At 41.8% G+C, this 23,144-nt stretch overlaps 1 protein-coding gene across 2 annotated transcripts in view; it reads right to left on the bottom strand.

Moving 5' to 3' along the window:
- Positions 1 to 20,048: 20,048 nt before the first annotated feature.
- Positions 20,049 to 23,144, bottom strand: part of LOC109208482 (small ubiquitin-related modifier 1-like) — a 10,644-nt gene continuing 7,548 nt past the window's right edge. Inside the window, exons 2-4 of one of the 2 annotated variants that reach the window (XM_019371599.1) lie at positions 22,120 to 22,397; positions 20,464 to 20,613; positions 20,049 to 20,321 (exon numbers count right to left, since the gene is read on the bottom strand). In XM_019371599.1, coding sequence (XP_019227144.1) covers positions 20,256 to 20,321; positions 20,464 to 20,613; positions 22,120 to 22,206 — 303 coding nt within the window. In that variant the 5' untranslated portion in view covers positions 22,207 to 22,397 and the 3' untranslated portion in view covers positions 20,049 to 20,255. The remainder of the gene's footprint in view (positions 20,322 to 20,463; positions 20,614 to 22,119; positions 22,398 to 23,144) is intronic. The other variant, XM_019371600.1, reaches the window with a different exon arrangement.

Genomic DNA, 23,144 nt, shown 5'->3' with positions numbered 1-23,144 from the left:
AGAACAATCATGTATATATCTTGTGATTCTTTCGGTACTCATGTTTATGTGTCTACTCCTGTGGGCATTGTGGTAGACCATATTTATCGATCGTTTTTTGTCACTATTGGGTGTTATGACACTAGGGTTGACCTTCTACTACTCAATATAGTGGACTTTGATGTGATATTGGGCATGGATTGATTGTCGTCCTATTACGCTATTTTGGATTGTCACGCTATGACTATGACATTAGCTATGCCGAGTTTGTCGTGGTTGGAGCGGAGAGGTATATTGGATTATGTTCCTAGTAGGGTGGTGTCCTTCCTAAAGGCACATCGAATGGTTGAGAAGGGATGTTTAGCATATTTAGCCTTTGTGAGGAATAGCAGTGGTGATACTCCTACCGTTGAGTCAGTTCCAGTAGTGAGAGATTTTCCAAATATGTTTCTAGGAGACTTATCGGGCATGCCACCTGATAAGGATATTTATTTTGGTATTAACTTGATGTCGGGCACTCAGGCCATTTTTATTCCATCATATTGCATGGCACCAACGGAGTTAAAGGAATTAAAGGAATAACTTCAGGAGTTGCTTGACAAGGGTTTCCTCAGGCTGAGTATTTCACCTTAGGGTGCTCCAGTTATATTTGTGAAGAAGAAGGACGACTCTATGAGGATGTGTATTTATTATAGACAACTGAACAAAGTTACAGTCAAGAACAAGTACCATTACCGCACATTGATGATTTGTTCGATCACTTTCAAGGAGCTCGGGTATTCCCGAAGAATGACATGAGGTCAGGGTATCATCAGCTGAAGATCAGAGATTCAGACATTCTGAAGAAGGCTTTCAAGACTCGCTATGGTCACTATGAGTTTTTGGTGATGTCATTCGGGCTGAACTTGATGAATAATGTATTCTGCAATATCTTGACTCTTTCATCGTCGTACTTATTGACGACATATTGATGTATTCTCGCAGCCAGGAGGATCATGAGCATCACTTGAGGATCGTGCTCCAAACCTTGAGGGAGAAGAAACTACATGCTAAATTCTCCAAGTGTGAGTTTTGGCTTGATTTAGTGGCATTTTTGGGCCATTTGGTGTCTAGTGAGGGGATTAAGGTGGATACGAAGAAGGTGGAGGCAGTTTAGAGTTGGCGTTGACCGTCTTCTACTACTGAGATCCGAAATTTTCTAGGCTTGGCCAGTATTATCGCCTTTTTGTAGAGGAGTTTTCATCCATCGCAGCTCCTCTGATAGATTAACTTAGAAGGGTGCCCCATTCAAGTGGTCTGACAAGTGTAAGTAGAGATTTCAGGAGCTCAATACTCCATTGACCACAGCTCCAATTCTGGTTTGACCTTCAACATCAGGATCTTATATAGTTTATTGTGGCGCTTCACGGATTGGCATTGGATGTGTATTGATGTAAGAGGGTAGAGTGTTTGCTTACGCTTCACGTTAGTTCAAGACCCATGAGAAGAACTACCTAGTGCATGATTTAGAGTTGACAGCCATTGTTCAAGCACTGAAGATTCGGAGGCATTATCTCTACGGCGTGTCTTGTGAGGGATTCATTGTTCACATGAGTCTACAACACTTGTTCAAGCAAAAGGATCTGAACTTGAGGCAACGGAGGTGGTTAGAGCTACTAAAGGACTATGATATCACCATTTTTTTATCATCCCAGGCCAATGTGGTGGCCGATGCTTTGAGTAGGAAGGCTGAGAGCATAGGGAGTCTTGCTTATATACCAGTTGAGGAGAGAGCATTAGCATTGGATGTTCAGGCTTTGGCCAACAGGTTCATGAGGCTAGATGTTTCGGAGCCTGGCCGGGTTCTTCCTTGCATGGTTTCATAGTCTTCTTTGTTTGAGCACATCAAGGAGCGTCAGTATGATGATCCCAACTTGCTTGTCCTTAAGGACACGGTGCAGTATAGCGATGCTGAGGAAGTTACTATTAGAGATGATGAGGTGTTGAGGATGCAGGGCTGGATTTGTGTGCCCAATGTTGATGGGTTGCGTGAGTTGATTCTTAAGGAGGCCCATAGGTGGCGCTCGAGTGCCGTAAAGATGTATCAGGACTTGAGATAGCACTACTGGTGGAGAAGAATGAAGAAAGATATTTTGGGGTATGTGGCTCGGTGTTTGAACTATTAACAGGTGAAGTAGGATCATCAAAGATTGGGTGGTTTGCTTCAGAGGCCTGATATTCCAGGGTGGAAGTGGGAGCGTATCACCATAGATTTTGTAGTTGGACTTCCACGGACCTTGAAGAAATGTGATGTAGTGTGGGTTATTGTGGATAGAATGACCAACTCTGCACACTTAATTCCGGTCGTGACTACCTACTCTTTAGAGTAGCTGGCTCAGATTTATATTCGGGAGATTGCTCGTCTTCATGGTGTGCTAGTGTCTATTATCTCCGATCGAGGCACGCAGTTCATATCGCATTTCTAGAGAGCTCTACAGCGTGAGTTAAGCACATAGGTCGAGGTGAGCACGACATTTAATCCCCAGATGAGGGGGGGCAGTCCGAGTGCACTATTCAAATCTTGGAGGACATGCTATGTGCCTGTGTTTTTTTATTTTAGGGGTTCATGGGATCAGTTTCTGTCACTCGTAGAGTTCTCGCACAACAGCACCTACCAGTCAAGCATCCACATGGCTCCTTACGAGGCCTTATATGGGAGGCTATGTCGTTCTCTGGTTGGATGGTTTGAGCCTCGGAAGGCTAGGTTGTTAGGAACTTATTTGGTTAGAGATTCCTTGGCGAAGATAAAGTTTATTAAGGATTAGCTTCTTACGGCGTAGTCCGGGCAGAAGAGTTATAATGATTGCAGGCCTCGTGACGTGGCATTCATGGTAGGCGAGAGAGTTTTTCTTAGAGTTTTGCCCATGAAGGGTGTGATGAGGTTTGGGAAGAAGAGCAAGTTGAGACCTAGTTATATTGGTCCTTTTGAGATCCTTGAGAGAGTGGGTGAGGAGGCCTACAGACTTGCATTGCCACCTAGGTTATCGGGAGTTCACCCGGTGCTTCATGTTTCCATGCTCGGGAAGTATTATAGCGAGCCATCACTTGTATTAGATTTTAGTTCAGTCCAATTGGATAAGGATTTGACTTATGCTGAGGAGTCGTGGTTATATTAGACAAGCAGGTCCATAAGTTAAAGTCAAACAATATTGTTTTAGTGAAGTTTCAATGGAGGTGTCAACCGGTCGAGGAGGCGACTTGGGAGATCGAGAACAACATGCAGAGTCATTATCCTCACCTTTTTGCCACTTCAGGTATGTCTCTATACTCGTTGAGGAAGAATGTTAGTTTAAATAGGGGGAGAATGTAACGACCCGACCGGTTATTTTATGTATCTGAGCCCCGTTTCCCTATTTGAAGCTTCCCGTACGTGCATTTGTGGTTTTATGACTTGCGAGGATGGCTGGTTTCATTTTGAGAAGGTTTTGGGTTGATTTGGACCATTTGGTTCTTGGTTTAGAAGCTTAAGTTGGAAATATTGACCAAGGTTTGACTTTTGTGAAAATGACTCCAGAACGGTATTTTGATGGCTCCAATATGTTCGTATAGTGATTTGTGAGTTAGGCGTATGCCCGAATTTGAATTCGGTTAGGTTCCTAGGTTGATTTGGCTTGTTTTGCCGAAAGTTGACAATTTGAAGGTTTAGGTACTCCTTAAGTTTGACCGTATGTTGACTTTATGGATATCGAGATTTGATTTTTGTTTCGGGACATGGAATAGGTTTGTTTTATCATTTGGAAATTGTTAGCAAAATTTGGTGTCATTCCAACTTGGTTTGATAGGAATCACACGCGTGACTGTGACACTAGCAATTCTTGAGTTCATTGTGAGATTCCATGTGTTTTGATGTCCGGTTTGTAGTTCCGAATGTTAATTTAGTGTTTTGATTGCTCGAGCGAGTTCGTATGATATTTTTGGACGTCTGTGGATGTTTGAGTGGAGCCCCGAGGGCTCAGGTGAGTTTCAGACATGTTTCGTATTGGTTTGAACTTTTTCCAGGTTGCTAGTGTGTTGGTGCTGCAGTTGTGGAAATTGGAAGCACCAGCATCGCAATTGCGAGGTAGGCAAGAAGGGCTCAGGTATCGCAAATGCTATGCCTTACTCGCAACTGTGAAGGTGTGTTTTGGGCTGGGTAGCTCGCATTTCCGACTAACTGGCCGCATTTGCAAAAGGGATAGACTTTATTATGACTCTTCACGAATTGGCATTGGATTTGTATTAATGCAGGAGGGTAGAGTGATTGCTTACGCTTCGCATTAGTTTAAGCCCTATGAGAAGAACTACCCAGTGCATGACTTAGAGTTGGCAGCCATTGTTCATACGCTAAAGATTTGAAGGCACTATTTCTACGGCGTGTCTTGTGAGGTATTCACGGATCACAAGAGTCTACACCACTTGCTCAAGCAAAAGGATCTGAACTTGAGGCAATGGAGGTGGTTAGAGCTACTAAAGGACTATGATATCACCATTCTTTATCATCCTGGAAAGGCCAATGTGGTGGCCGATACTTTGAGTTGGGAGGCTGAGAGCATGGGGAGTCTTGACATAGTAAAACCATCTTGCGTCTCTTTATTGCACTAGATCTCCGAGAAATACACAAAATACAAAAAAAATAACGTACTTCGGATATCCGAGTGCAGCGTGGCTTGGAAATGCCAGTAATATAGTATGGAATAGTCGTGTAGGCTACCATGTGCCACACTAAATGCTGACTTGCCCACTAAGCACCATAGGCCGACTAACAACAGTCACCTTGAAAAGCCTTGCTAAGGGATATAGATATTGATCCTTGTTTAAATACCAAATTAAAACAAATTAAACCTTCAAGTAAGCAAGATATTTTTAAGGTTGGGAGATCCTCATTACCGACATACCACCATGCACTTGCAAGCAGAAAGATCTTAATTTGAGGCAGCGGAGATCGTTAGAGTTGCTTAAAGACTATGATATCACTATTCTGTATCATCCCTAGGAAGGCTAATATGGCGCCCAATGCCTTGAGTCGAAAGGCGGGGAATATGGGTAGTTTGGAATATCTATAGCAGAGAGGCCACTAGCCATAAATGTTCAGGCATTAGCCAATCAGTTTGTTAGATTGGATATTTCGGAGCCCAGTCGGGATCTTGCTTGCGTGGTTTCTCGGCCTTCTTTATATGAGCGCATCAGATAGCGTCAGTATGACGACCCCCATTTGCTTGTCCTTAAGGACACGGTACAGCACATCGATGCCAAGGAGGTTTCCATCGGAGATAACGCTGTGTTACGGATGCAGGGCCTGTTATGTGTGCCAATGTAGATGGATTACGTGAGTTGATCTTGAGGAGGCCCACAGTTCGCGGTACTCCATTTATCCGGATGCCGCTAAAATGTATCAGGATTTAAGGCAACACTATTGGTGGAGGAGAATGAAGAAAGATATAGTGGAGTACGTGGCTCGATGCCCAAATTGTCAGGAAGTGAAGTATGAGCATCAGAGGTCGGGCGGTATGCTTCAGAGACTTGAGATTCCCGAGTGGAAATGGGAGCGTCATACCATGGACCTCGTTGTTGCGCTCCGACGGACTTTGAAGAAATTTGACGCAGTATGGGTGATTGTGGATAGGTTGACCAAGTCGACTCATTTCATTCTGGTGGTGACCATCTATTCTTCAGAGCAGCTAGCTCAGATCTGTATCCGTGAGATTATTCGTCTTTACGATGTGCCAGTGTCCATTATCTCCGATCGAGGCACACAGTTCACATCGCGTTTCTGGAAAATCGTACAACGTGAGTTAGGCACATGGGTTGAGTTGAGTACGGCATTTCATTACCATTTATGAAAAATGTTTTCCTTCATACCAAACACACTCTAAGAGACTAAAGCTGCCGCCCTTACTGTACTATAGAAATATTTGCTTGTTCTCAATATTTAAACTAAACCAAATAAATGTAATCATAAAATTACAAAATAAAGTGAAATTATATATCACTTAATTATGATTCAGTGATGAAAATTATATGCATGACAAGGCCTTGTAAGCATTTGTGTAGATATTGAGAGCGGGAAAAAAATTTCTCTATGTAGTGCTCACCTACGATAAATGAAAGACTAAGAGTTGGGAAAAGAAGAACTTTTGTTCTAAAAGAATGGTTTTAGTAGTAGTACTATACTAGTATTTCATTTTTCTTACCATACGATTTTTTCAAATATCTTTATATATTGTATACTTTTCGCTAGGAGTTGTGACATATAGTGTGTTTTTCTGTAACCTATAAATACGTAGTAATATTTGTTTTAAATAATTGTAACACTGTCCGCATTTATTCCGAATGTTCAAAACGTTTGTTTCTTTATGTATATGGATTACACATTGAGGTTGACTTCCGTCATTTCAGATTCAGATGCTCTAACTACTGAACTGATGTCGATCTAAAAGATTAAGTTAGAAATTAGAGCCTTGTATAATATTTACACTTGTTAAGTCACGACTCATAGCTAGAAGTAGGTGACATTTTTCAAATGGAGAGTCTTTTTCGCTTTTGCTACTACTATGCTAATAAAGTCGAAAAGCATTAAAATGTTTACTTTGGTTCTTAATCCGAAAGGTGCCCTCCTAATTCCGATTAATAACTGCAGAATTTTAAGAGAAAACTTTTGTGAAGTGCTTTGGTTTTACAAGTGTATTTTAGCTCATAATTATTTTTTTTAAGATGTAATTTGTAGAGGAATTTTCAAAAACCACTATTGTTTAGTGGCTATTAACGTCCTATAGCTACTATATACATAATTACTTCCTAGAGCTACTGTTCAGTTGTTATGGTAGTGTATGTATACGGTAAAAACCGGGCCCACCCGATTTCGCTGATTAACCGGGACCATGGGGATAGGTCGAGGATCCGCCCCGTAGTATGTCAGACCGAGACACGAGGATAAGATACCGAGTTTGGGGTTCGAGGTACCTGTTGAGATCGAGACCAGTGATGATCGAGGTCGAACTCGAGCAAGACCGAAAATAGCATAATAACGGAAAGGTGAGATATCCGTGACTAGTCGAGAATCACAGCGGAAATCTCGGAACAGATCAAATCATGAATGATTATTTAGCGAATCGTGGGATTTCCTTAAGTAATTAGAATTGTACTGTAAATAAGATTCCTCTACTATATAAAGAGGGTCTTAATCATTTGTAATGATCTTAAATTCACGCATATCAAAGCAACAATAATACTCTTTTCTCATATACTCTCTTGTTCATCAGTTTGTTTCATAACTCTACTCTCACTCGCTCAGTTCGAGGGTGACCTAGCTCGAGGGCTGAATTGCATTTCAATACTGGTTTGCTTTACTTTGTTGTTTATTTCTACTATTAATTATCGTATTTATCAATTGGTGCTAGGTGAAATTACATATCCTTAAAACCACTTATAAGTCTAATTGTTATTCGATTTTAAAGGTAAACAGTTTGACGTCGACCGTGGGGCTAAGGATAATAGTGATTGCCTAGTATTAATTCTCATAACACACACTGCTTTACGCTTGTTCTTATAAGTGTCTTTGATTTTAGGATCAACATGTCAAACTCTCAAGTAGCACCCACACATACAGACAATGGCCTTGGTTACGGCGAAAACAACAACATAGCCGCCCTGGGAAACGGAGTGCCTCCAGTCAACCCCGATGGACCCCCCCAGTCGTGGACCCAATTGACGTCAGCTCCCATATTGCCATTAAGGGGAATATGGGCATCGACCCTGAAAATAGCATCCATAGAGATGCTCGGGCAGCCGATCAGAACGCACAGAGCACTGAAGAAGGCGGAATTAGCCTTCGAATGATATTCGAGATGTTGGAGACTCAACAAGCTGCAATAGCACAACTCCAAAATCAGAATCGTGCACCAAGCAGAATCGAGCTTGAGCCATCGCAAGAAGTTGTTCATAGAGCCGAATCGGCGCCAAAGAGATCGAATGAGGGAGAATCGGAGACTAATCCAGCCATCGTAAAAATGCTCGAGGAACTGACGAAGCAAATCGAGATAAGGGAAAAGAAGATCGAAGAAAATGATAAGAAGGTGGAAACTTATAACTCCAGGGTCGACCAAATCCCGGGGCCACCGCCGGTATTGAAAGGTCTTGATTCTAAAAAGCTTGTCCTAAAACCTTCCCCCCCCCCCCCCCCCCAAGTGCGGCTCCGAAGCCAATTCCAAATAAGTTCCGGATGCTCGAGATTTCAAAGTATAACGGGATGACAGATCCAAACGAACACGTAACCTCATATACGTGCGCCATTAAGGGAAATGACTTGGAAGATGATGAGATTGAATCCGTGTTGCTGAAGAAATTCGGAGAAACTCTATCAAAGGATGCCATGATATGGTACCATATTTACCACCTAATTCTATTGATTTATTTGCTATGCTTGCAGATTCTTTTGTGAAGGCGCACGTTGGAGCTATTAAGGTTGCAGCTAGAAAGTCGGACCTATTCAAGGTAAGGCAAAAAGATAACGAGATGCTCAGGGAATTCGTATCTCGATTTCAAATGGAACGGATGGATTTGCCACCGGTCACTGATGATTGGGTTTTTTGAGCCTTCACTCAAGGTCTCAACGAACGGAGTTCCATAGCTTCGCAATAATTAAAGCAAAATTTGATCGAATATCCAGCAGTCACTTGGTCCAATGTACATAACCGATATCAGCCGAAGATTAGGGTCGAAGACGGCCAACTGGGGGCTCCAATTAGTTCGATTTATCCCAACAGGCCTGTGGACAGAGTTAAAAGGGACTTCGACTGGGAACCACGATTGAACAGAGACTGATATCAGCCATACGGTAGAAACCGAAGAAATAATGGGCCTGGGCGCAACCCCGTTCGGAATGATAGAAGGAATGATCGGGGACAGAGCTCCCGAGGGCTCATGAGCAAGAGTTGTTTTGATAGGGATATCGGGTCCAAAGAAGCAACTCGATTGTCAGAATATAAATTTAGCGTAGATGCTTCCGCCATAGTATCGGCCATTGGGCGTATCAAAGATACCAGGTGGCCTTGACCTCTGCAGACCGATCCGGCCCAGAGAAACCCAAACCAAATATGCAAGTATCATGGCACCCATGGCCATAAAATAGAAGATTACAGACAGCTAAGAGAGGAAATAGCCCGACTATTCAACGAGGGGCACCTTCGAGAATTTTTAAGTGATCGAGACAAGAACCAATTCAAAAATAGGGATTCAAACAAACAAAATGAGCAGGGAGTACCACAGTATGTGATCATGATCGTTGGAGGAGTCGATGTTCCTCAAGGACCGGTATTTAAATGCACCAAGGTGACGGTCACAAGGGAGAAGCGAACTTGGGACTACTTACCAGAAGAAACCTTGTCTTTCAATGACGAGGATACAGAAGGGATCAAACAACCTCATAACGACGCACTGGTAATATCTATCCTTATGAATAAAATTCAAGTTAAACGTGTGTTGATTGATCCAGGTAGATCGGCAAACATTATTCGATCAAGGGTTGTAAAGCAACTCGGCCTCCAAGATCAAATTGTGCCCGTTGCTCAAGTACTTAATGGCTTCAACATGGCGAGTGAAACCACCAAAAGGGAAGTCATTTTTCCAGTAAATGTGGTCGGGACCATACAAGAAACAAAGTTCCATGTGATTGAGGGTGACATGAGGTATAACGCATTACTCGGAAGGCCTTGGATCTATAACATGAGGGCAGTGCCCTGGACGCTACATCAAGTCCTAAAGTTTCTAACATCAGAAGGAATCAAAATGGTGTACGGTGAACAACCCGCCGCTAAAGAAATGTTTGCAATAGACGAAGTAATACCGGTATTGGTGCTTTCATCAGCAAAGGGATTGGAGTCGAAGGGAAAGCAGGAAGTCAAATAGTAACCACAGTCACCGGCCTCGGCCCGACGGAGGAGCAGGAAACTTTGGAGGATAATAATTATATGATACCTCGAACCTTCATATTCCCCGATGATTCTGACGCAACAAAGTTGACGGTCGAAGAGCTGGAACAAGTCATACTGATCGAGCATCTGCCCAATCGAAAGGTATACCTGGGCACGGGGTTAACTCCCGAGCTAAGGAAAAAACTTATTCAATTCCTTTTAGATAACATAGATTGTTTTTCTTGGTCCCATCTCGATATGACAGGAATCCCACCAGAGATCACTACCCATCGATTAAGCTTGGACCCAAAGTTCCATCCAGTAAAGCAAAAAAGAAGGCCCCAGTCCGAGGTTAAGCATGCATTCATCAAGGACGAGGTAACCAAACTTCTCAAAATAGGGTCCATTCGGGAAGTAAAATATCCCGAATGGTTAGCAAACGTAGTGGTGGTCCCTAAGAAGGGAAATAAACTTAGAATGTGCATAGACTATAAGGACTTGAACAAGGCCTATCCAAAGGATTCTTTTCCTTTGCCGAACATCGATCGCATGATCAATGCCACGGCTGGACACGAGATTCTCAATTTTCTCGATGCCTACTCCGGGTACAATCAAATACAGATGAACCCGGAGGATCGGAAAAAAACTTCATTTATCACTAAATACGGCACCTATTGTTATAATGTAATGTCGTTCGGACTAAAAAATGCTGGTGCAACTTATCAATGAGGAGGTACAACATGAAACTCCACCCAGAAAGTGTGCATTCGGGGTCGACTCGGGCAAGTTTCTCGGCTTCATGGTTTCCAATCGGGGAATCGAGATCAACCCCGATAAAATCAAAGCTATCGAGGATATCAAAGTTGTGGATAATGTGAAGGCCGTGCAGAGGCTGACCGGGCGCATAGCCGCCCTAGGGCGATTCATCTTGAGGTCCTCACATAGAAGTCACCGGTTCTTCTCACTACTTAAGAAGAAGAGCAATTTTGCATGGACCTCAGAATGCCAACAAGCCTTAGAAGAACTAAAACGATATTTGTCAAGCCCTCCACTGTTTCACACTCCGAAAGCGGATCAGCAAACCCTACTTATACTTGGCGGTCTCGGAAATAGTGGTAATTGGGGTCCTAGTTCGAGAAGAACAAGGTACACAATTCAATATTTACTATGTTAGTCGGACCTTAGGTGAGGACGAGACATGATACCCACAATTAGAAAAATTAGTGCTTGCTTTAATAAGCGCCTCTAGGAAACTAAAACCATATTTCTAATGTCACCCAATATGTGTTGTACCTACCTATCCCCTTCGTAATATTTTGCATAAACCCGAACTTTCGGAGCGATTGGCCAAATGGGTCGTGGAACTCAGCGGGTACAATATTGAGTATCAACCCTAAACAGCCATCAAGTCCCAAATCTTGGCAGACTTCGTGGCTGACTTTACGCCAGCCCTCGTACCCGAGGTCGAAAAGGAAGTGTTGTTAAAATCGGGTACAACTCGAGGACTGTCGTACAACTCTCGAGATCAGTAATCAAAGAAGGACACGCCGAAATAAACTCTACGAGTTTGACCTGGGACTGGAGGAACAAGTACATTGAATACCTAAATAACTGGAAACTCCCGACAGATCCGAAGGATTCAAGGACTCTACGCACCAAGGCAGCACGGTTCACTTTGGCCGAGGATGGAACTTTATTCAAAACGATGTTCGATGGGCCACCGGCGATATCTTTGGGATCAGGAGACACCGACTACGTCCTACGGGAAATTCATAAAGGCATGTGTGGGAACCACTCTGGTGCCGAATCACTGGTTCACAAAGTCATCATAGCAGGGTACTACTGGGCCGATATGGAAAAAGATACAAAAGAGTTTGTTCGAAAATGCGATAAATGTCAAAGGTATGCGTCGATGATTCACCAACCCGGGGAGCAGCTCCATTCGGTCTTATCCCCATGGCCATTCATGAAATGCGGAATGGACATCGTCGGACCTCTACCGTCGGCCCCAGGTAAAGCTCAATTTATTTTATTTATGACTGATTATATTTCTAAGTGGGTTGAAGTATAGGCTTTCGAGAAAGACAGAGAAAAAGAAGTCATAGACTTCATTTGGGACCACATTATATGCCGATTCGGGATGCCTGCCGAGATCGTGTGTGACAACGGAAAGCAATTCATCGGCAGCAAAGTGATAAAATTTCTGGAGGATCACAAGATTTAAAGGATTCTATCAACCCCATAACATCCCAGCGGGAACGGACAAGCGGAATCAACCAACAAAACCATCATTCAAAATCTTACGAAAAGATTGACTGGCGCTAAGGGGAAATGGAGAGAGATATTGCCCGAGGTTCTTTGGGCGTACCGCACGGCGTCGAAATCTAGTACAGGGGCCACACCGTTCCCTTTGGTCTATAGTGCCGAAGCTCTTATCCTGGTCGAGGTCGGGGAACCTAGCCTCAGGTTTCGATATGCGACAGAAGAATCAAATAACGAGACCATGAACACGAGCCTAGAATTGTTGGATGAAAGACGCGAGCCGCCCTCGTTCGATTGACCACACAAAAATAGCGGATCGAAAGGTACTACAACTGAAGAACCAATCTTTCATATTTCAAAATAGGGGACTTGGTGCTAAGAAAGGTCACCCTCAACACTCGAAACCCAAATGAAGGAAAATTGGGTCCGAATTGAGAGGGACCATATCAGGTCCTCGATATTATCGGAAAGGGATCTTATAAGCTCAACACGATGAGCGGCGAGCGGCTACCAAACAATTGGAACGTATCACTCCTAAAGCAATACTACTACTAAGGTACGACCTTCTCCATTTTCATTTGTATTTTAAACTAACCAATTGCAGGTGTTCGATCAGGAATGGCGACGGATCCTTCAGCACGAAGTCTTTAGGTCTGAAAGCACGCGTTTCACTCTTTTTCCCTTAGACCCGTTTTGTCCCAATTGGGTTTTCCGGCGAGGTTTTTAACTAGGCAACCATTGATCGTGCTAACTTAGAAAAATTCAATAGTATCCAAGGCTTCTCTACAATCAACCTAGAATACCGGGGGGCATTACCCTTGAATGTCAACTTTGTTGCAAGGAAATTACTTCGTAACAGCGGGGTCTCGATAGGTAAATTTTGTAAGGGCCAAATGGTCGAATGAATCGTGCCCATATAGGTTACTCGAGCCCTAACATCAAACATGTACGCATGTATAATCATCTATTGAAAGAAGTATTTTTCCTTGTCAAATATCTCATGCCTTAGAAAAATTTCCTACTTCACAATTCTATACTTGATTTATTGTGTAAACAAGCTTAAGGGCTGATCGTGACCGAAGTTCAAACAATTAACCCCCCCCCCCCACTCGAGGACTGCCGTCCGAAAAATAGACGAGATCGAATTATTAAAATCTTGATATTATAAGACCATAAAAAGGCAACCCTCGATTATTACAGGCCACGGCCACCCCATTCGGGGACTGACACTTCGAACAAGCTTGAAGTATAACGGGAAAACGAGCCCAAGAGGTAAATCCCAAACTAAAGGATATGGCCAAATTGACACGGTTCGAAGACGTCTGAATTCTGTAATATAATAGGCCTTCAAATATTCTCATAAACCGGTTAAAAAGACTACCCTCAGCAAAATTACAAAGGGCTTCGATAATATTGAGCCTCGAAAACCCTAACAGTTACAAAATCGTTTGAAACCTCGAACATGACTTCATTATTTCATGCTAAGCCATTATAAACTTTGTGAACACAAATGATACACAAAGGGAAAACTTTAAAAGCCGAAAAGGGTAGAAAAAGCCTTATATATACGATCATTTTACAAAGGCCAGATCGACCGAATACAAAACTTACAAAAAGCCTAAGAGCTACTTTCACTTCAAGTTCGAGAGATCCTTCTCACTTGACTAGAAAGCCTAAGGGCTACCTAATTCTAAGTTCGAGTATGTCCTCAGTCGATCATTAAGACTAAGGGCTACTTCAACTCAAGTTCGAATAAATTCTCACTCAGGGACTATTTTTTAAGCCTAAGGGTTATTTTTTGCTCTCGAGTTCGAAAGATCATCCGCAATAAAAAGAAATAAAAAAAACTGAGGGTTCCCTTATTTCTAATCCAAGCAAGCACTCACTCAATTGCATAAACTATTCCAATTTGGCCGAATTGCCTAAACCTCGAGCCTATGAGTAACAATTTCATAAAGCATAAATGAAGCACAAATTTCATGAGTCATAAATAAAATGAAAATGCACAAGACAAAAAGAGGGACCTTTATATACGTCAAAAGTTATTTATAAGGGCAACATGGCCCGATTGGAACTCTATGCAAAAAATCTAAAAAATAAAAAAAATCCTAAGTACTTAATCTTCTCCAGAAGCAACGTCTTCACCTTCGGGGTCTTCTTCTCTCTCAGGCCCACTTATGCTCCCGGAATCATCATCATAAGAAGAGACCAATACTTTGGCTACGGCTTCAAGCTCTTTTGCATTTAATTTCGACAATAAGGTCAAAGCCGCGAGCGTGAGTCTCCTCGAGAGTCTCTCTTCGAGACTGGCACTTGGCATGCTCGGCAACCCAGTATGCTCGAGTCTGAGCAGCTTCGGCAACTTCCTTTGCTCGAGCTTGAGCGGCTTCAGTGTCAGACCGGTAGACGGCCACGATTGCCTCGGCGTCGGCATTGGCTGTCTCAGCTTTAGATTTTGCCACTACAAGTTCTGTGACCATCCGAGCCTGGAGCTCCTCAATTTTCCTAGCTCGTCCCAAGTTCTTCTCTTTCATGCCTTGGAGATGGTTTTCAGCCGAGGATAACTGAGCTCGAGCAGCCTTTTTCTCTGAGGCAAGACGGTCCATATTTTGCTTCTACACTATGGTTTCCACCTTCACCGCATCTACCTCTCCACGGAGTTGCCCGATCGTCTCGTGCGGTTACTGGACCTGTGAGATCCAATTGTTAGCCACCACTCCCGAACTGACACCATGAGCTTCTAAGACTTTTATTACCTGCTCGATCAGTTCACTCTATTCTTTCTGAGCCGCGGCCAGTTCGGCTCGGAGGCCCTTGATTTCTTCTTCTTTCTGCTCACTGGAAAGTTTAAAGGCATTCTTCTCCTCGGTGAGCCCCTGGATATCAGCCTCATAACGGCTCAGTTCCCCTCGGAATCGGAGGAAATCTTCATGATGAAGCACCGAAGCATGTAAACATAGAAGGGAAAAATTACACTAAGGGAGAAAAACCAAAGTACAAAAATGGATAGAAGAATCAGGGATTACCCGGTTTAAAGCCAGTTGGGCTTCGTTGAAAAGATAAGGAGCTCCCACCACGTCTATCCGGGCTCGATCTTTATCTGTGACCAAACCCCGGAGATAGCTGGCCACCCCCACGAGGGCACTAAGAACACGAGCATCTTTCGGGACCATGATCACGATAGTTCGATTGCGCCCGGGATCGACACTGGGAGCCGGGAACTGGTCGGTCAGTTTGGAACTCGAGGAAGCCTCACCCGAGCTTTTTCTCGGAACCTCCAGGTCACCCGAACCGATGACGTCTTCTATCCCGGCAAATAAACCACAAAAAAGATCCTCCTCTCCGTGGGCTCCTTCCCCATGGCAAGTTTCCACGGCTTGAGCATCACGTACCAAAGAATCGAAGACCGAAGGAAACAAGGGGGAATCCCCAATATCTATTGCCCCCCGAGGGTCTTTTGAAGCACTGGCTCCATCTTGGGGAGCCTTGAGCTCGTTCTCCGCTCCGGCATCCATTGCCTCCTCAATGGCCTCTTTGCCCCGAGGCAAAACATCTTCGATTCCCTTTAGCTCGGGGACTTGGGCCGAAGCCTCCTCCTCGATATCATCGGGCCTAGGTCGGTCACCATCAATTTCCACTTGTTCTGAAGCTTTCTGAACCCTGGTTCTAGCTCGTGCACGGACTATCAGCCCGGAATCATCTTCATTTTCTTCTTCCTGTTCACCCTCTTCGGGCTCGTCTCGTAGCCTGAGGACAGAGTCCATTTTCAAAGGGATGACATTCCCCCCTACTGGTCCGCCTCTTTTTGGGATTTTGCTCGTCCAGCTTCGTGGAGCTCGAAGCCTCTCTCCTTTTCCGTTCTTTCTTCTGTTTCTGAGCAGACGCTTGGGGAAGGTTTTCTTCATCACCTAATGGGTGCCTCATCGGCACGTCCATCCCAAGACCTGCAGAAGAAGGATAAATGAGATCAAAAAGAAATTCCGATATTAGTCGAAGTTATTGGATTACACGAAAACTTACCATGGTTTTGGACCTCCCATCGACCCTTCGACAACTCGCGCCACGCGCGCTCAGCGTGTTTTGATGGCGACACTAGGCTCCTGACCTAGTTCTGGAGATGGGGATTCGCACCCGACATCCAGGCAACGGCTGCATCAAATAAAATGCCGGTAAGAATGAATGAAAAAGTGGAGATAATAAACAGAAGTTAAAAAATGGAATTAAACTTATGTTTCATATTCCATTTCTTCGAAAATGGCATGCTTTCGGCCGGGATCAGGTCCGTGTCTTTACTCAGACAAATCGGCCCATCCAACCCTGGTCCTTGTCCTTATCTATGCTCAAGAAGGCCACCTTGTTGTCTGACGCTGAAGCTTTACTAATCCTCCCCGATAAGGTCGGGGGCTATACAGGGGAATGAGATGGTCGAGGGTGAAGGGAAGCCCCTTGACTTTGCTCACAAAAAATCGAAGCAGTATCACTATCCTCCAAAAATAAGGATGAATATGGCCGAGGGTGGCCTCGTACTTCTTGCAGAAGTCCACGATAATTGGATCTAGAGGACCCAATGTGAAAGGGTGGGTGTAAACACTCAAAAACCCCTCCCCATACGTGGTGATTGATTCCTCAGGCGAGGGCACCACCACGTGCTTATTTACCCAGTTGCAATCCTTCTTAACTTGGTTTAGGAGGTCACCAGTGATTGTACATATGTACCTCGATATTGGCTCGTATCGGCCTGGAACCGAAGGGATCTCTTCAACCTTAAATTCAAAGTCAAGAACGCACAGCGGAGGAAAAAATTCTTCGGGCGTGGCTCCGCTGCCAGTTGCTTGTCGACTGGTTGAGACGATGAGGTTTTCTCTTTCTGCGAAACAGTTTTAGAGGTCTTAGCCATTTTTGTAAACAAGGAAGAATGGGGATTAGGATATTCGGTGTTTTGGAAAAAAGAGGTTAGCAATGAAACTGGAAGATTTGCAGATAAAGAACTTGAAGGTTTCAAGGAGTTTTGAATATTAGAGCGGAAGAGATTAAAAGTAAAGTTTGAAAAAGTGGAAAAGAGGCCTATTTATGGGCTTCACAACGATGGTTCAAAGTTGATAGTGGCTGACCGGCAACTGACGCGCCATAAATGCTTGGGAAATTGAACCGATGGGACGTTTCGGTCACTTCTGTCGCTTACATCACGGTGATGACATCATGACAAATCGGGGTAAAGATCGAGGACTCAATTCGTTTCTAGTCATTATACTCCAAAAAACAAGGGGAATATCTGTATACGGTAAAAATCGGGCCCATCCAATTTCACTGATTAATCGGGACCAGAAGGATAGGTCAAGGATCCGCCCCGTAGTACGTCAGACCGAGATATGAGGATAAGGTACCGAGTTCGGGGTTCGAGGTACCTGTCGAGATCGAGACCAGTGATGATCGAGTTCGAACTCGAGCAAGACCGAAGATAGAATAATAACGAAAAGGCGAGATATCCGTGATTGGACGAGAATCACGGTGAAAATCTCGGAACAGATCAAATCAAGGACGGTATTTAGCTAATCGTGGAATTTCCTTCTGTAATTAGAATTGTACAGTAAATAGGATTCCTCTACTATATAAAGAGGCTATTAACCATTTGTAATGATCTTACATTCACGCATATCAAAGCAACATAATACTCTTTTCTCTTATACTCTCTTGTTCATCAGTTTGTTTCATAACTCTACTCTCACTCACTCAGTTCGAGGGCGACCTAGCTCGAGGGTTGAATTGCATTTCAGTACTGGTTTGCTTTACTTTGTTGTTTATTTCTACTATTAATCATCGTATTTATCAATTGGTGCTAGGTGAAATTACATATCCTTAAAACCACATATAAGTTTAATTGTTATCCAATTTTATGGTAAACAGTGTATTCGCGCTACTGTATTCATGAATACAGTAGCAAAGGTCGCCTAAAAACAGGGGGTTACAGCTGTACGCGACTGTATTCACATGTATTCGCGCCATGTATTCATGAATACAGTAACGACAGTCACCTTAAAACAGGTTTGTCCAGCTGTCTAATAACGGAAATAGGATCAATTAGCGTGATACACTCTTAATATAACTCAACAAAATCAATTCTAACACGTCTTATTATCAACACAATTAATTAGAATAATTTTTCGGTTGTATATAATTGTTGTATTTAGTTTTTTACAATTTTTATTTTTTACTGTCGCATTCATTAGATTCAATGTTTGTATTTACTGTATTCACTATTTTGTATTATGTGCATTCAAATTTATTTGTATTAACAGTATCTTAGTTATTCCTCATACATGTTATTACTGCTGTATTCAGTATATTTCATTGGTTGTATTCACTGTATTTCTATTTGGATTCAGTGTATTTTATTGTATTCCACTATATTTTAAAATTAAATGCATTCACTGTTTATATTCTTTTCTATTTCATTGTTTGTATTCAATGTATTTCAATGTCTATATCATGTATTCATGCATACTGTATGTACAGTATGCATAAAGATATGTGTATTCAGCTGTATTAAAAAAATACAGACCTTCGAAATGCATAAAAACATGTAAAAAAATATATTTATACAAATATACAATGTGTTTGAGTGAATTTATACAGAATACAATGTATTTGTATCATTATATGTGACTAAATAGCAAAGAAGAGAAGAAAGTTCGTCGAAGATGGCATTTTTTGGCCAAGCAAAATACTGTATACATTGTATTAAAACTAAAAATGGAGACGAATAAAAACCCCGGCCCTCAAATCTTCTTTGGCATAGAAAATATTGAAGTATCTATCGTTCATGTTACAGTACCCATGCTCTATTATTCCGACATCGCTTTTGCTCCCCGCGCAGTGGCCTTAGCCTCAGAGCGACGAGCCCCTCCTTGCTATGAAGGAATCTGATTTTAAAAAAAAGGTCTGTCTTTCCCCTCTTTCTCCCAACAGTTTAGAAGTATTTTCAATTGCAGTAACCCTAGAGGATTCGGCCAGAAAATTCACTATTAGAAGCAGGTATTTTGCTCTGAGAGAGAGAGAAGGAAGAGAGAGAAAGAAGAAAAATTATGAGAGAGAATCGTGTGTTAATTGAAAGAAAGAGAGAGGAAAAACATAAATAGCTTATTTCACGCCTCAATGATAGTATATACCATAAATACCTATTTTGCTATAAAATATAAAAGATAGCTATAGAAAATAATATTTTAAAATAATTTTAATTTATAATAAATAGGGGTATACCTTTACTATAGGGAGTAAAAATTCCTACTGTACTTATATTTTAGGATTTGTTCTATATACAAGAATGTATACAAGACTTCCAAAATCCAACGATCCTCTTTTCTATATCGTTCCAATTAGGAACACAAATCCAACATCCTTTTTTTTTGTGCCGTTCCAATACTCTTTTCTGTGTCGTTCCAATTTTATCGCTTAATTATTCCCAAACACAACATCCTTTTTTTTCTACGCCGTTCCAATCTTATCAGGCATCCCTTCAAGACATACAACATCCTTAGACTTAAGAGCGACCATACCAGTCAAATCCCTTATGATGCACTAGAGCCAGCTCGGCTAGAGTGAATAGATCTGTCATATCTTAAAATCTCTCTTCTAATTTAAAATCATGCTTAGAGAGAAAGAAAGAACATGATAAAAAGAAAATGACACCACATAGATGAAGCAATTTCAGAAGCATAATTTTGATGATGAGCAAGTCGCCAATTTAATATAGCGCATTTCCAAGATAGGATAGTAATATGTATATGTATATGTATATGGATAGGAATATGTAGTTTGGACTTTGACTGAATGGGAATGGTCAGTTTAAGCTTTGCTTCAAAACCAGAAATTTAAGACCTCCAATAATAGAAATCAAAGGGCCCAAAAACTGATCATATCAAAACCCGAGAGTTAATAAAAGGCAATAACTAACAAGATCCAAAAATAGTGACCAGCCATAAGCAGCTCATTACTAGCCCACCAGAGTACAAGCTAAACTACATTCATAATAGTTCGGCCAATTATATACTGAAGATACTTTAAGCTGCCCCAAAACCCTCTGATATAAAACTAACCCAAGGATCCACCAGTCTGATGCAGCATAGCATCAATTTCATCCCCATCCTCCATCTCGAGCTGTCAAAAAGAATATGGAAAAAGTAGTGAGACAACACATTACAGATTCTATGATGTTTAGGGACATGAGGAAAGATATTTTCAAAACGAGAGGCAGGAAGAGGAGTATTGGTTGGTGAAGAAAAAAGGGCGAGACAGAAACCTCATCGGGAGTTTGCTCGCTCCTGAGGCGACGACCATCAAACAAGAATGCAATAGAGTTGAAATCCACAGACTGCCTATCACAGTAAGCATTCATGAGCTTCTTCAGTTGTGTGCTTCTCTTGATCCTGAAAAACACCTCATTTCCGTCCTACAAAAATTGGTCAACTTCAGAGACTCCGTATACTTGAATATGGATTATTGTCAGTCAGAAATTTTTCCACAAGAACTTTTGAGGATTCTTGACCAACTTTGGCTATATAAATTAGCCAAAACAAGCAAGAAGATGAACAAACTAGAAAAAACAAGAAGCAGAGTGTTCTTAAATACTACAGACATCATTAGTTATTCTGCTTTTACTCAGAGATCATCAGGTTTCTCTTCTTTACAGTGTCATCCAAAAGATGAGACGTGTTCAAAAATCAATACATTCAACATTTATTTTTCAATTTTTGCTTTCATTGTTTTGCCTACTCTTTTTGAACTTTCTCCTGAAGGAAGTTAAGTTCTCAGATGCTTAATGTATCCGTTATGTCACAGAAGAGAACAAAATATGGAATTAAGCATGAGAATATGGACAATGGTGCGATAGAAGGGGATGGATTTTTGCCAAGCAGATATACCTAATTACTACATATTAAGGTAATGGAAGCAGAAGCGGATCTGTATCGTTATTCAGAAACCATAGATTTACCATGTTAGCTCACAACACAAATAATATTTTTTATGATGACAGTATTCGGACCTGCTTGCGTGCATCAATTATTCCACCGCTTACATGCTGCCTCCCACTAGCACAGGTACCGGATAACTCTACCCCCAAGGTTTAGGCAAAAGGGAAGAAATAATCTATGTCTTTTGCCTATGCTAGAATAGTAGAATTTGAACTTGAGATCTCACGGCTCTCCTCCCACTCTATCGACCACTAGGCCACAAGCTTGGGTGCACAACACATTAAAAATATTTGAGTCAAATCAAGAACTAATAAACATAACACGAGCACACTACAAGGAGCAACCATATATCTACATGATATCTTCATTTCACAAGGCCTTTTAGTTTAGCGATGAACTCTTTACCTATAGCAGATATATTGAATAAACAAGTATACTAAACTGATCGAGAACTGCCACAGCTAAACTGACTGTGCATTGGCCCTTACCATCAGTTGTCAGCAGGAAAAAGAAAGCTAAAGTCCATACTCTCCTAGTCTCCTTTATCTACTACCATCCATTAAAAAAATTTACTGAGTACCCTAAAATAAATTGAATATCTGAATTTCATTGGAGGTGTACAAAGGGTAACAACCTAACAGTGTATAAAGATAAATAAGAATCCAGTTGGTTATGGAGCAATAAACTATTTAATTCTACCCATCTGAGTAAATGGAGAAGAAAAAATTAATTCAAAATATTCATGACATTCAGAGTTAACGTGGTTTTAAGGTGGATTTCAGGATCAACTACGTATTTTCAACAGTAATCAAAGACCATAATCGCAAAGTACAACTACAGAAAATCCAATTTCTCCAACTAGAACGGTGCAAAACAGTTCGTTGTACTGGCTATGAGAAAAGGAAAAGTAAAACATTCAATCAATTCAAATCTTCAATATAAATTTCATACAACAAATCTTAAAAGGGAGAAAAAGAAGAGACCTGGCCCTTGACTTTGAGGTTGATATGAGCGGCCTGATCGGCTGGCTTTTTGTCCTCTTCTTGTTGAGTGACTCCTGATCCCGACATTCTCTCTTCTTCTCTTCTCACTTGTTACTTTGCTCCAATGCCCAATACAAATATTCCTGCAATTTCTTTTTTGCTGTCAAACCTTCTTATACCTCAGGAGTCGCAGCCTTATGAGTACACGGTCTAGATTCGTTTCTGATTTTAATCTGGCGGACGATATTGTTCCCTGTCATACGACGTCGCTACTTGCCCTGGAAGGATGAAGAAAACCAAACGACTAATATTTAGGGTGTGTTTGGTACGAAGGAAAATGTTTTCCTAGAAAATGTTTTCCTAGAAAATGTTTTCATGGAAAATGAGTGGTTTTATCACTTTTTTTTTTTTTTTTGGTTGGTAAGTGGATAACATTTTCCGGAAAATATTTTCTATTGTTTGGTTAAAGAGTAGAAAATATTTTTTATGCAACTCTCTTCACCCCTCCCCCTTCCCCTCCCACCTTCCCCCACCCCTCCCCCTCCCCCACCCCTTCCCGAAGTCTCTAAAAATTGACACAATCTAAAGGAACTAATGTGATGCTTTACTTTTTTAACGCAAAAACCGCGTATTTTCGAACCCGTAAACTTTATAATTTCTAAACCCATAAACTTCCAAACACATAAACCTCTGAACTCATAATTTTGGAACTTGTAAAATTTTGAGCCTTTAAATCGATAAATAATAATATTAAAAACTAAAAAATATATTTTAAATTTTTTTCGGCGGGGGAGGGGGGGCAGGGGGATGTGGGTCGGGGCTAGGGGGGACAGTAAAACCAAAAAAAACAAAAATTTAAATTACAAAAAAAAAGTAAAAAAAACTTATGCTGGGGGTGGGGTGGGGTGGGGGTGGGGGTGGTACAGAAAATGAAAACACAGAAATTTGGAATTACAAAAAAAACTTAAGGTAAAAATTTTTTTTTTTTAGCGGGGTATGGAGGGTAGTAGGGTGGATGGTAACTG

The sequence above is a fragment of the Nicotiana attenuata genome, unplaced genomic scaffold (genome assembly GCF_001879085.1).
Source record: "Nicotiana attenuata strain UT unplaced genomic scaffold, NIATTr2, whole genome shotgun sequence".
NCBI lineage: Eukaryota > Viridiplantae > Streptophyta > Magnoliopsida > Solanales > Solanaceae > Nicotiana > Nicotiana attenuata.
The sequence above is the reverse complement of the archived record's forward strand: the minus strand, read 5'-3'. Positions and strand labels throughout refer to the sequence as shown.